Source organism: Dendropsophus ebraccatus, chromosome 3 (assembly GCF_027789765.1).
Source record: "Dendropsophus ebraccatus isolate aDenEbr1 chromosome 3, aDenEbr1.pat, whole genome shotgun sequence".
NCBI lineage: Eukaryota > Metazoa > Chordata > Amphibia > Anura > Hylidae > Dendropsophus > Dendropsophus ebraccatus.
The window spans coordinates 201,644,844-201,661,426 of record NC_091456.1 but is presented as its reverse complement, the minus strand read 5'-3'; the positions used below and the strand labels follow the sequence as shown (position 1 = coordinate 201,661,426).

The following is a 16,583-nucleotide window of genomic DNA, read 5'->3' as shown; positions in this document are numbered from 1 at the left end:
GAGGGGAGCGGGTGGTGATGTGAGGGGAGCGGGTGGTGGTGTGAGGGGAGCGGGTGGTGGTGGTGTGAGGGGAGCGGGTGGTGGTGGTGTGAGGGGAGCGGGTGGTGGTGGTGGTGATGTAAGGGGAGCGGGTGGTGATGTGAGGGGAGCGGGTGGTGGTGGTGGTGTTCGGGGTTGGCTGTACCGGGCAGAGGGGCGGGATCTTACAACCTGCACTACGGCTAGCACTATGGTCACGTGATCTCCATCGCTCTCCCGCGCTGCTTGTACGGGGCGCTGATTGGCTACTTTTATGGACATGCCCCCGGAAATGATTTGTTACCATGGAGACCAAACAACGCGACCGAGCGAACAACCGATAAACCGGAGAGAAGAATCCCGGGAGCGACAGAGAAGGAGAGGACGGAGCCGACCGCACAGCCGGTAATATCCCATCACTACAACTATATATATATATATATATATATCCCCCATCACTACAGCTATATATATATATATATCCCATCACTACAGCTATATATATATATATCCCCCATCACTACAGCTATATATATATATACCCCATCACTACAGCTATATATATATATCCCCCATCACTACAGCTATATATATATACCCCATCACTACAGCTATATATATATATCCCCATCACTACAGCTATATATATATATATATCCCATCACTACAGCTATATATATATATCCCATCACTACAGCTATATATATATATACCCCATCACTACAGCTATATATATATATATATATCCCCATCACTACAGCTATATATATATATCCCATCACTACAGCTATATATATATATATCCCCCATCACTACAGCTATATATATATATACCCCATCACTACAGCTATATATATATATATATATCCCATCACTACAGCTATATATATATATACCCCATCACTACAGCTATATATATATATCCCCATCACTACAGCTATATATATATATATCCCCCATCACTACAGCTATATATATATATATCCCATCACTACAGCTATATATATATATATATATATATCCCATCACTACAGCTATATATATATATATCCCATCACTACAGCTATATATATATATATCCCATCACTACAGCTATATATATATATATCCCATCACTACAGCTATATATATATATATACCCCATCACTACAGCTATATATATATATATCCCCATCACTACAGATATATATATATATATATCCCCATCACTACAGCTATATATATATATCCCCCATCACTACAGCTATATATATATATCCCATCACTACAGCTATATATATATATATACCCCATCACTACAGCTATATATATATATCCCATCACTACAGCTATATATATATATACCCCATCACTACAGCTATATATATATATATATCCCCATCACTACAGCTATATATATATATCCCCCATCACTACAGCTATATATATATATATCCCATCACTACAGCTATATATATATATATCCCATCACTACAGCTATATATATATATACCCCATCACTACAGCTATATATATATATCCCCCATCACTACAGCTATATATATATATCCCCCATCACTACAGCTATATATATATATCCCCATCACTACAGCTATATATATATATACCCCATCACTACAGCTATATATATATATATACCCCATCACTACAGCTATATATATATATCCCCCATCACTACAGCTATATATATATATATCCCATCACTACAGCTATATATATATATATATCCCCCATCACTACAGCTATATATATATATCCCCCATCACTACAGCTATATATATATATCCCCCATCACTACAGCTATATATATATATCCCCCATCACTACAGCTATATATATATATATCCCATCACTACAGCTATATATATATATATACCCATCACTACAGCTATATATATATTATCCCCCATCACTACAGCTATATATATATATATCCCCATCACTACAGCTATATATATATATATATCCCCCATCACTACAGCTATATATATATATATATCCCCCATCACTACAGCTATATATATATATCCCATCACTACAGCTATATATATATATCCCCCATCACTACAGCTATATATATATATCCCCCATCACTACAGCTATATATATATATCCCCATCACTACAGCTATATATATATATCCCCATCACTACAGCTATATATATATATCCCCCATCACTACAGCTATATATATATATCCCCCATCACTACAGCTATATATATTATATCCCCCATCACTACAGCTATATATATATATCCCCATCACTACAGCTATATATATATATATATATATCCCATCACTACAGCTATATATATATATATCCCCATCACTACAGCTATATATATATATATCCCATCACTACAGCTATATATATATATCCCCCATCACTACAGCTATATATATATATCCCCCATCACTACAGCTATATATATATATATATCCCATCACTACAGCTATATATATATATATACCCCATCACTACAGCTATATATATATATCCCCCATCACTACAGCTATATATATATATACCCCATCACTACAGCTATATATATATATATCCCATCACTACAGCTATATATATATATACCCCATCACTACAGCTATATATATATATATCCCCCATCACTACAGCTATATATATATATATACCCCATCACTACAGCTATATATATATATATATATCCCATCACTACAGCTATATATATATATACCCCATCACTACAGCTATATATATATATCCCCATCACTACAGCTATATATATATATATCCCCCATCACTACAGCTATATATATATATATATACCCCATCACTACAGCTATATATATATATATCCCATCACTACAGCTATATATATATATACCCCATCACTACAGCTATATATATATATATCCCCCATCACTACAGCTATATATATATATATATCCCATCACTACAGCTATATATATATATCCCCATCACTACAGCTATATATATATATATCCCCATCACTACAGCTATATATATATATCCCATCACTACAGCTATATATATATATCCCCCATCACTACAGCTATATATATATCCCCCATCACTACAGCTATATATATATATCCCCATCACTACAGCTATATATATTATCCCCCATCACTACAGCTATATATATATAATATCCCCATCACTACAGCTATATATATATATATATCCCATCACTACAGCTATATAATATATACCCCATCACTACAGCTATATATATATATATCCCATCACTACAGCTATATATATATATCCCCCATCACTACAGCTATATATATATATATCCCCATCACTACAGCTATATATATATATCCCCCATCACTACAGCTATATATATATATCCACATCACTACAGCTATATATATATATACCCCATCACTACAGCTATATATATATATATATCCCCATCACTACAGCTATATATATATATCCCCCATCACTACAGCTATATATATATATATCCCCATCACTACAGCTATATATATATATATCCCCCATCACTACAGCTATATATATCCCCCATCACTACAGCTATATATATATATCCCCCATCACTACAGCTATATATATCCCCCATCACTACAGCTATATATATATATCCCCATCACTACAGCTATATATATATATCCCCCATCACTACAGCTATATATATATATCCCCATCACTACAGCTATATATATATCCCCCATCACTACAGCTATATATATATATATATATACCCCATCACTACAGCTATATATATATATATACCCCATCACTACAGCTATATATATATATATATACCCCATCACTACAGCTATATATATATATATACCCCATCACTACAGCTATATATATATATATATATCCCATCACTACAGCTATATATATATATATCCCATCACTACAGCTATATATATATCCCATCACTACAGCTATATATATATATCCCCCATCACTACAGCTATATATATATATACCATCACTACAGCTATATATATATCCCATCACTACAGCTATATATATATATCCCCCATCACTACAGCTATATATATATATCCCCATCACTACAGCTATATATATATCCCCCATCACTACAGCTATATATATATATCCCCCATCACTACAGCTATATATATATATCCCCATCACTACAGCTATATATATATATATATATATATCCCATCACTACAGCTATATATATATATATCCCCCATCACTACAGCTATATATATATATATATACCCCATCACTACAGCTATATATATATATATATACCCCATCACTACAGCTATATATATATATATACCCCATCACTACAGCTATATATATATATATACCCCATCACTACAGCTATATATATATATATATATCCCATCACTACAGCTATATATATATATATCCCATCACTACAGCTATATATATATATATATATACCCCATCACTACAGCTATATATATATATATATATCCCAATCATACAGCTATATAAATATCCATCAATACAGCTATATATATATCCCATCACTACAGCTATATGATATATAGAACCCCATCACTACAGCTATATATATCTATATATAGTATCCCATCACTACAGGCTATATATATATATCTATATATATCCCATCACTACAGCTATATATCTATCCCATCACTACAGCTATATATATAGATATATACCACCATCACTACAGCTATATATATACCCCCATCACTACAGCTATATATCTATATATATATACCCCATCACTACAGCTATAGTATATATATATAGTACCCCATCAACTACCAGCTATATATATATATACCCCATCACTACCAGCTAGATATATATATATCCATCACTACAGCTATATATATATATCCCATCACTACAGCTATATATTATATATCCCAATCCACTACAGCTATATATATATTATACCCCATCACGACAGCTATATATATATATAGTCCCATCACAGTACAGCTATATATATCCCATCACTACAGCTATATATATATCCCATCACTACAGCTATATATATATATATCCCATCACTACAGCTATATATATATATATCCCATCACTACAGCTATATATATATATACCCCATCACTACAGCTATATATATATATATATACCCCATCACTACAGCTATATATATATCCCATCACTACAGCTATATATATATCCCATCACTACAGCTATATATATATCCCATCACTACAGCTATATATATATATATCCCATCACTACAGCTATATATATATATATCCCATCACTACAGCTATATATATATATATATCCCATCACTACAGCTATATATATATATCCCCCATCACTACAGCTATATATATATATCCCCCATCACTACAGCTATATATATATATCCCCATCACTACAGCTATATATATATCCCCCATCACTACAGCTATATATATATATATACCCCATCACTACAGCTATATATATATATATATATCCCATCACTACAGCTATATATATATATATCCCATCACTACAGCTATATATATATATATATCCCATCACTACAGCTATATATATATATATCCCCATCACTACAGCTATATATATATATACCCCATCACTACAGCTATATATATATACCCCATCACTACAGCTATATATATATATCCCCCATCACTACAGCTATATATATATATCCCCATCACTACAGCTATATATATATATCCCCCCATCACTACAGCTATATAATATATATCCCATCACTACAGCTATATATATATATATCCCATCACTACAGCTATATATATATAGTATCCCATCACTACAGCTATATATATATATATATCCCCATCACTACAGCTATATATATATCCCATCACTACAGCTATATATATATATCCCCCATCACTACAGCTATATATATATATATCCCATCACTACAGCTATATATATATCCCCCATCACTACAGCTATATATATATATCCCCATCACTACAGCTATATATATATATATCCCCCATCACTACAGCTATATATATATATCCCCCATCACTACAGCTATATATATATATATCCCATCACTACAGCTATATATATATATATCCCCCATCACTACAGCTATATATATATATATCCCATCACTACAGCTATATATAGTATATCCCCATCACCTACAGCTATATATATATCCCCCATCACTACAGCTATATATATATATCCCCCATCACTACAGCTATATATATATATACCCCATCACTACAGCTATATATATATATATATATATCCCATCACTACAGCTATATATATATATATACCCCATCACTACAGCTATATATATATATATACCCCATCACTACAGCTATATATATATATATCCCATCACTACAGCTATATATATATATACCCCATCACTACAGCTATATATATATATATATCCCCCATCACTACAGCTATATATATATATCCCCCATCACTACAGCTATATATATATATCCCATCACCTACAGCCTATATATATATATCCCATCACTACAGCTATATATATATATCCCCATCACTACAGCTATATATATATATCCCCCATCACTACAGCTATATTATATATATATATCCCATCACTACAGCTATATATATAATATCCATCACTACAGCTATATACTATATATAATATATATCCATCACTACAGCTATATCTATATATATATATCCATCACTACAGCTATATATATATCCCATCACTACAGCTCTATATATATATCCCATCACATGACAGCTATATATATATATATCCCCCATCACTACCAGCATATATATATACTATCCCCATCACTACAGCTATATATATATATCCCCCATCATACAGCTATATATATATTATATCCCCATCACTACAGCTATATATATATATCCCCCATCACTACAGCTATATATATATTATCCCCATCACTACAGCTCTATATATATATGTATACCCAATCACTACAGTATAGCATATATATATATAATATATTACCCCATCACTACAGCTATATATATATATATATATATACCCCATCACTACAGCTATATATATATATCCCCCATCACTACAGCTATATATATATATCCCATCACTACAGCTATTATAGATATATGTATACCCATCACTACAGCTATATATATACTATATCCCATCACTACAGCTATATATATATTATAGTATCCCCCAATCACTACAGCTATATGTATACCCCATCACTACAGCTATATATATATATATCCCATCACTACAGCTATATATATATATATCCCCCATCACTACAGCTATATATATATATATATATCCCATCACTACAGCTATATATATACCCCATCACTACAGCTATATATATATATATATACCCCATCACTACAGCTATATATATATCCCCCATCACTACAGCTATATATATATATATATATCCCATCACTACAGCTATATATATATCCCATCACTACAGCTATATATATATCCCATCACTACAGCTATATATATATATATATCCCCCATCACTACAGCTATATATATATATATCCCCCATCACTACAGCTATATATATATATCCCATCACTACAGCTATATATATATATCCCCCATCACTACAGCTATATATATATATATCCCATCACTACAGCTATATATATATCCCCCATCACTACAGCTATATATATATATATCCCCCATCACTACAGCTATATATATATATATATCCCCCATCACTACAGCTATATATATATATCCCCCATCACTACAGCTATATATATATATCCCATCACTACAGCTATATATATATATATCCCCCATCACTACAGCTATATATATATATATCCCATCACTACAGCTATATATATATATCCCCATCACTACAGCTATATATATATATCCCCCATCACTACAGCTATATATATATATCCCCCATCACTACAGCTATATATATATATACCCCATCACTACAGCTATATATATATATACCCCATCACTACAGCTATATATATATATATACCCCATCACTACAGCTATATATATATATATATACCCCATCACTACAGCTATATATATATATATATCCCATCACTACAGCTTATATAATATCCCATCACTACAGCTATATATATATATAATCCCATCACTACAGCTATATATATATATATCCCATCACTACAGCTATATAGTATATATCCCCCATCACTACAGCTATATAATATATATCCCCCATCACTAACAGCTAATATATATATAATATATATCCCATCACTACAGCTATATATATATATATCCCATCACTACAGCTATATATATATATAGATATATATCCCATCACTACAGCTATATATATATATCCCATCACTACAGCTATATATCTAATATCCCCCATCACTACAGCTATATATATATACCCCATCACTACAGCTATATATATATATATCCCCATCACTACAGCTATATATATATATCCCATCACTACAGCTATATATATATACCCCATCACTACAGCTATATATATATATATATCCCATCACTACAGCTATATATATATATCCCCCATCACTACAGCTATATATATATATCCCATCACTACAGCTATATATATATATGTATACCCCATCACTACAGCTATATATATATATATATATATACCCCATCACTACAGCTATATATATATATATATATACCCCATCACTACAGCTATATATATATATCCCCCATCACTACAGCTATATATATATATCCCATCACTACAGCTATATATATATATATGTATACCCCATCACTACAGCTATATATATATATATCCCATCACTACAGCTATATATATATATATATCCCCCATCACTACAGCTATATGTATACCCCATCACTACAGCTATATATATATATATCCCATCACTACAGCTATATATATATATATCCCCCATCACTACAGCTATATATATATATATATATCCCATCACTACAGCTATATATATACCATACACTACAGCTATATATATAGTATATATACCCCATCACTACAGCTATATATATATCCCCCATCACTACAGCTATATATATATATATATATCCCATCACTACAGCTATATATATATCCCATCACTACAGCTATATATATATCCCATCACTACAGCTATATATATATATATCCCCCATCACTACAAGCTATATAATTATAATCCCCCATCACTACAGCTATATATATATATCCCCCATCACTACAGCTATATATATATATACCCCATCACTACAGCTATATATATATATACCCCATCACTACAGCTATATATATATATCCCCCATCACTACAGCTATATATATATATCCCATCACTACAGCTATATATATATATCCCATCACTACAGCTATATATATATATATACCCCATCACTACAGCTATATATATATATATCCCATCACTACAGCTATATATATATATATATCCCCATCACTACACCCATCAGTGTAATATACCCCATCACTACAGCTATATATATATATATCCCCATCACTACAGCTATATATATATATATATATATCCCATCACTACAGCTATATATATATATATATATATATCCCATCACTACAGCTATATATATATCCCATCTCTACAGCTATATGTATATATATATATATATATATATATATATATCCCATCACTACAGCTATATATATATATATATCCCATCACTACAGCTATATATATATATCCCCATCACTACAGCTATATATATATATATATATATATCCCATCACTACAGCTATATATATATATCCCCATCACTACACCCATCAGTGTAATATACCCCATCACTACACCCATCAGTGTAATATACCCCATCACTACACCCATCAGTGTTATATATCCCATCACTACACCCATCAGTGTAATATACCCCATCACTACACCCATCAGTGTAATATATCCCATCACTACACCCATCAGTGTAATATATCCCCATCACTACACCCATCTGTGTAATATACCCCATCACTACACCCATCACTACACCCATCAGTGTAATATACCCCATCACTACACCCATCAGTGTAATATATCCCCATCACTACACCCATCACTACACCCATCAGTGTAATATATCCCCATCACTACACCCATCAGTGTAATATATCCCCATCACTACACCCATCAGTGTAATATATCCCCATCACTACACCCATCACTACACCCATCAGTGTAATATATCCCCATCACTACACCCATCAGTGTAATATATCCCCATCACTACACCCATCAGTGTAATATATCCCATCACTACACCCATCAGTGTAATATACCCCATCACTACACCCATCAGTGTAATATATCCCATCACTACACCCATCAGTGTAATATATCCCATCACTACACCCATCAGTGTAATATATCCCATCACTACACCCATCAGTGTAATATATCCCATCACTACACCCATCAGTGTAATATATCCCATCACTACACCCATCACTACACCCATCAGTGTAATATATCCCATCACTACACCCATCACTACACCCATCAGTGTAATATACCCCATCACTACACCCATCAGTGTTATATATCCTATCACTACACCCATCACTACACCCATCAGTGTATTATACCCCATCACTACACCCATCAGTGTAATATACCCCATCACTACACCCATCAGTGTAATATATCCCCATCACTACACCCATCACTACACCCATCAGTGTAATATATCCCCATCACTACACCCATCAGTGTAATATATCCTATCACTACACCCATCACTACACCCATCAGTGTAATATATCCCATCACTACACCCATCAGTGTAATATACCCCATCACTACACCCATCACTACACCCATCAGTGTAATATACCCCATCACTACACCCATCAGTGTAATATATCCCATCACTACACCCATCAGTGTAATATATCCCCATCACTACACCCATCAGTGTAATATATCCCATCACTTCACCCATCAGTGTAATATATCCCCATCACTACACCCATCAGTGTAATATATCCCATCACTACACCCATCAGTGTAATATATCCCATCACTACACCCATCAGTGTTATATATCCTATCACTACACCCATCAGTGTATTATATCCCATCACTACACCCATCAGTGTAATATATCCCATCACTACACCCATCAGTGTAATATATCCCCATCACTACACCCATTACTACACCCATCACTGTAATATATCCCCATCACTACAGCCATCAGTGTAATATATCCCATCACTACACCCATCAGTGTAATATACCCCATCACTACACCCATCACTATAATATACCCCATCAATACACCCATCACTACACCCATCAGTGTAATATATCCCATCACTACACCCATCAGTGTAATATATCCCATCACTACACCCATCACTACACCCATCAGTGTAATATATCCCATCACTACACCCATCACTACACCCATCAGTGTAATATATCCCCATCACTACACCCATCACTACACCCATCAGTGTAATATATCCCCATCACTACACCCATCAGTGTAATATATCCCATCACTACACCCATCAGTGTAATATATCCCATCACTACACCCATCAGTGTAATATACCCCATCACTACACCCATCACTACACCCATCACTATAATATACCCCATCAATACACCCATCACTACACCCATCAGTGTAATATATCCCATCACTACACCCATCAGTGTAATATACCCCATCACTACACCCATCACTATAATATACCCCATCAATACACCCATCATTGTAATATATCCTATCACTACACCCATCAGTGTAATATATCCCATCACTACACCCATCAGTGTAATATATCCCCATCACTACACCCATCACTACACCCATCAGTGTAATATATCCCCATCACTACACCCATCAGTGTAATATATCCCCATCACTACACCCATCAGTGTAATATATCCCCATCACTACACCCATCACTACACCCATCAGTGTAATATATCCCCATCACTACACCCATCAGTGTAATATACCCCATCACTACACCCATCACTACACCCATCAGTGTAATATATCCCCATCACTACACCCATCAGTGTAATATATCCCCATCACTACACCCATCAGTGTAATATATCCCCATCACTACACCCATCAGTGTAATATATCCCCATCACTACACCCATCAGTGTAATATATCCCATCACTACACCCATCACTGTAATATATCCCCATCACTACACCCATCAGTGTAATATATCCCCATCACTACACCCATCAGTGTAATATATCCCCATCACTACACCCATCAGTGTAATATATCTCATCACTACACCCATCAGTGTAATATATCCCCATCACTACACCCATCAGTGTAATATATCCCATCACTACACCCATCAGTGTAATATATCCCCATCACTACACCCATCAGTGTAATATATCCCATCACTACACCCATCAGTGTTATATATCCTATCACTACACCCATCACTACACCCATCAGTGTATTATACCCTATCACTACACCCATCAGTGTAATATATCCCATCACTACACCCATCACTACACCCATCAGTGTAATATATCCCATCACTACACCCATCAGTGTAATATATCCCATCACTACACCCATCAGTGTAATATATCCCCATCACTACACCCATCAGTGTAATATATCCCATCACTACACCCATCACTACACCCATCAGTGTAATATATCCCCATCACTACACCCATCACTACACCCATCAGTGTAATATATCCCATCACTACACCCATCACTACACCCATCACTACACCCATCAGTGTAATATATCCCATTACTACACCCATCAGTGTAATATATCCCATCACTACACCCATCACTACACCCATCAGTGTGATATACCCCATCACTACACCCATCCGTGTAATATATCCCATCACTACACCCATCACTACACCCATCAGTGTAATATATCCCATTACTACACCCATCAGTGTAATATATCCCATCACTACACCCATCACTACACCCATCAGTGTGATATACCCCATCACTACACCCATCCGTGTAATATATCCCATCACTACACCCATCAGTGTAATATATCCTTTCACTACACCCATCAGTGTAATATATCCTTTCACTACACCCATCAGTGTGATATACCCCATCACTACACCCATCAGTGTATTATACCCCATCACTACACCCATCAGTGTAATATATCCCCATCACTACACCTATCAGTGTAATATATCCTATCACTACACCCATCAGTGTAATATATCCCCATCACTACACCTATCAGTGTAATATATCCCCATCACTACACCCATCAGTGTAATATATCCCATCACTACACCCATCACTACACCCATCAGTGTATTATACCCTATCACTACACCCATCAGTGTAATATATCCCCATCACTACACCCATCACTACACCCATCAGTGTAATATACCCCATCACTACACCCATCAGTGTAATATATCCCCATCACTACACCCATCACTACACCCATCAGTGTAATATATCCCCATCACTACACCCATCAGTGCGATATACCCCATCACTACACCCATCCGTGTAATATATCCCATCACTACACCCATCAGTGTAATATATCCTTTCACTACACCCATCAGTGTGATATACCCCATCACTACACCCATCAGTGTAATATATCCCCATCACTACACCTATCAGTGTAATATATCCTATCACTACACCCATCAGTGTAATATATCCTATCACTACACCCATCAGTGTAATATACCCCATCACTACACCCATCCGTGTAATATATCCCATCACTACAGCCATCAGTGTAATATATCCCCATCACTACACCCATCAGTGTAATATATCCCCATCACTACACCTATCAGTGTAATATATCCTATCACTACACCCATCAGTGTAATATATCCCATCACTACACCCATCAGTGTTATATATCCTATCACTACACCCATCACTACACCCATCAGTGTAATATATCCCATCAGTGTAATATATCCCCATCACTACACCCATCAGTGTAATATATCCCATCACTACACCCATCACTACACCCATCAGTGTATTATACCCTATCACTACACCCATCAGTGTAATATATCCCATCACTACACCCATCACTACACCCATCAGTGTAATATACCCCATCACTACACCCATCAGTGTAATATATCCCCATCACTACACCCATCACTACACCCATCAGTGTAATATATCCCCATCACTACACCCATCAGTGCGATATACCCCATCACTACACCCATCCGTGTAATATATCCCATCACTACACCCATCAGTGTAATATATCCTTTCACTACACCCATCAGTGTGATATACCCCATCACTACACCCATCAGTGTAATATATCCCCATCACTACACCTATCAGTGTAATATATCCTATCACTACACCCATCAGTGTAATATATCCTATCACTACACCCATCAGTGTAATATACCCCATCACTACACCCATCCGTGTAATATATCCCATCACTACAGCCATCAGTGTAATATATCCCATCACTACACCCATCAGTGTAATATATCCCATCACTACACCCATCAGTGTAATATACCCCATCACTACACCCATCCGTGTAATATATCCCATCACTACACCCATCACTACACCCATCAGTGTAATATATCCCATCACTACACCCATCAGTGTAATATATCCCATCACTACACCCATCAGTGTAATATATCCCCATCACTACACCCATCAGTGTAATATATCCCATCACTACACCCATCAGTGTAATATATCCTATCACTACACCCATCAGTGTAATATATCCCCATCACTACACCCATCAGTGTAATATACCCCATCACTACACCCATTAGTGTATTATACCCCATCACTACAGCCATCAGTGTAATATACCCCATCACTACACCCATCAGTGTATTATACCCCATCACTACACCCATCAGTGTAATATATCCCCATCACTACACCCATCAGTGTAATATATCCCATTACTACACCCATCAGTGTATTATACCCCATCACTACACCCATCAGTGTAATATATCCCCATCACTACACCCATCACTACACCCATCAGTGTATTATACCCCATCACTACACCCATCAGTGTAATATATCCCCATCACTACACCCATCAGTGTAATATATCCCCATCACTACACCCATCACTACACCCATCAGTGTTATATATCCCATCACTACACCCATCAGTGTAATATATCCCATCACTACACCCATCAGTGTAATATACCCCATCACTACACCCATCAGTGTAATATATCCCCATCACTACACCCATCAGTGTAATATATCCCATCACTACACCCATCAGTGTAATATATCCCATCACTACACCCATCAGTGTAATATATCCCCATCACTACACCCATCAGTGTAATATATCCCCATCACTACACCCATCAGTGTAATATATCCCCATCACTACACCCATCAGTGTAATATATCCCCATCACTACACCCATCAGTGTAATATATCCCATCACTACACCCATCAGTGTTATATATCCCATCACTACACCCATCAGTGTAATATATCCCATCACTACACCCATCACTACACCCATCAGTGTAATATACCCCATCACTACACCCATCAGTGTAATATATCCCATCACTACACCCATCACTACACCCATCAGTGTAATATATCCCCATCACTACACCCATCAGTGTAATATATCCCATCACTACACCCATCAGTGTAATATATCCCATCACTACACCCATCAGTGTTATATATCCCATCACTACACCCATCAGTGTAATATATCCCATCACTACACCCATCAGTGTAATATATCCCATCACTACACCCATCACTACACCCATCACTACACCCATCAGTGTAATATATCCCATCACTACACCCATCAGTGTAATATATCCCCATCACTACACCCATCAGTGTAATATATCCTATCACTACACCCATCAGTGTAATATATCCCATCACTACACCCATCAGTGTAATATATCCCCATCACTACACCCATCAGTGTAATATATCTCATCACTACACCCATCACTGTAATATATCCTATCACTACACCCATCACTACACCCATCAGTGTAATATATCCCATCACTACACCCATCAGTGTAATATATCCTATCACTACACCCATCACTACACCCATCAGTGTAATATATCCTATCACTACACCCATCACTACACCCATCAGTGTAATATATCCCATCACTACACCCATCAGTGTAATATATCCTATCACTACACCCATCACTACACCCATCAGTGTAATATATCTCATCACTACACCCATCACTACACCCATCAGTGTAATATATCCCATCACTACACCCATCAGTGTAATATATCCTATCACTACACCCATCACTACACCCATCAGTGTAATATATCCCATCACTACACCCATCACTACACCCATCAGTGTAATATATCCCATCACTACACCCATCAGTGTAATATATCCCATCACTACACCCATCACTACACCCATCAGTGTAATATACCCCATCACTACACCCATCACTACACCCATCAGTGTAATATATCCCATCACTACACCCATCAGTGTAATATATCCCATCACTACACCCATCAGTGTAATATATCCCAT

General features: G+C 35.7%; 1 protein-coding gene across 1 annotated transcript in view; it reads left to right on the top strand.

The window, feature by feature from the left end:
• Positions 1 to 216: 216 nt before the first annotated feature.
• Positions 217 to 16,583, top strand: part of SPAG8 (sperm associated antigen 8) — an 88,885-nt gene continuing 72,518 nt past the window's right edge. The window contains exon 1 of the mRNA XM_069964890.1: positions 217 to 423. Coding sequence (XP_069820991.1) covers positions 293 to 423 — 131 coding nt within the window. The 5' untranslated portion in view covers positions 217 to 292. The remainder of the gene's footprint in view (positions 424 to 16,583) is intronic.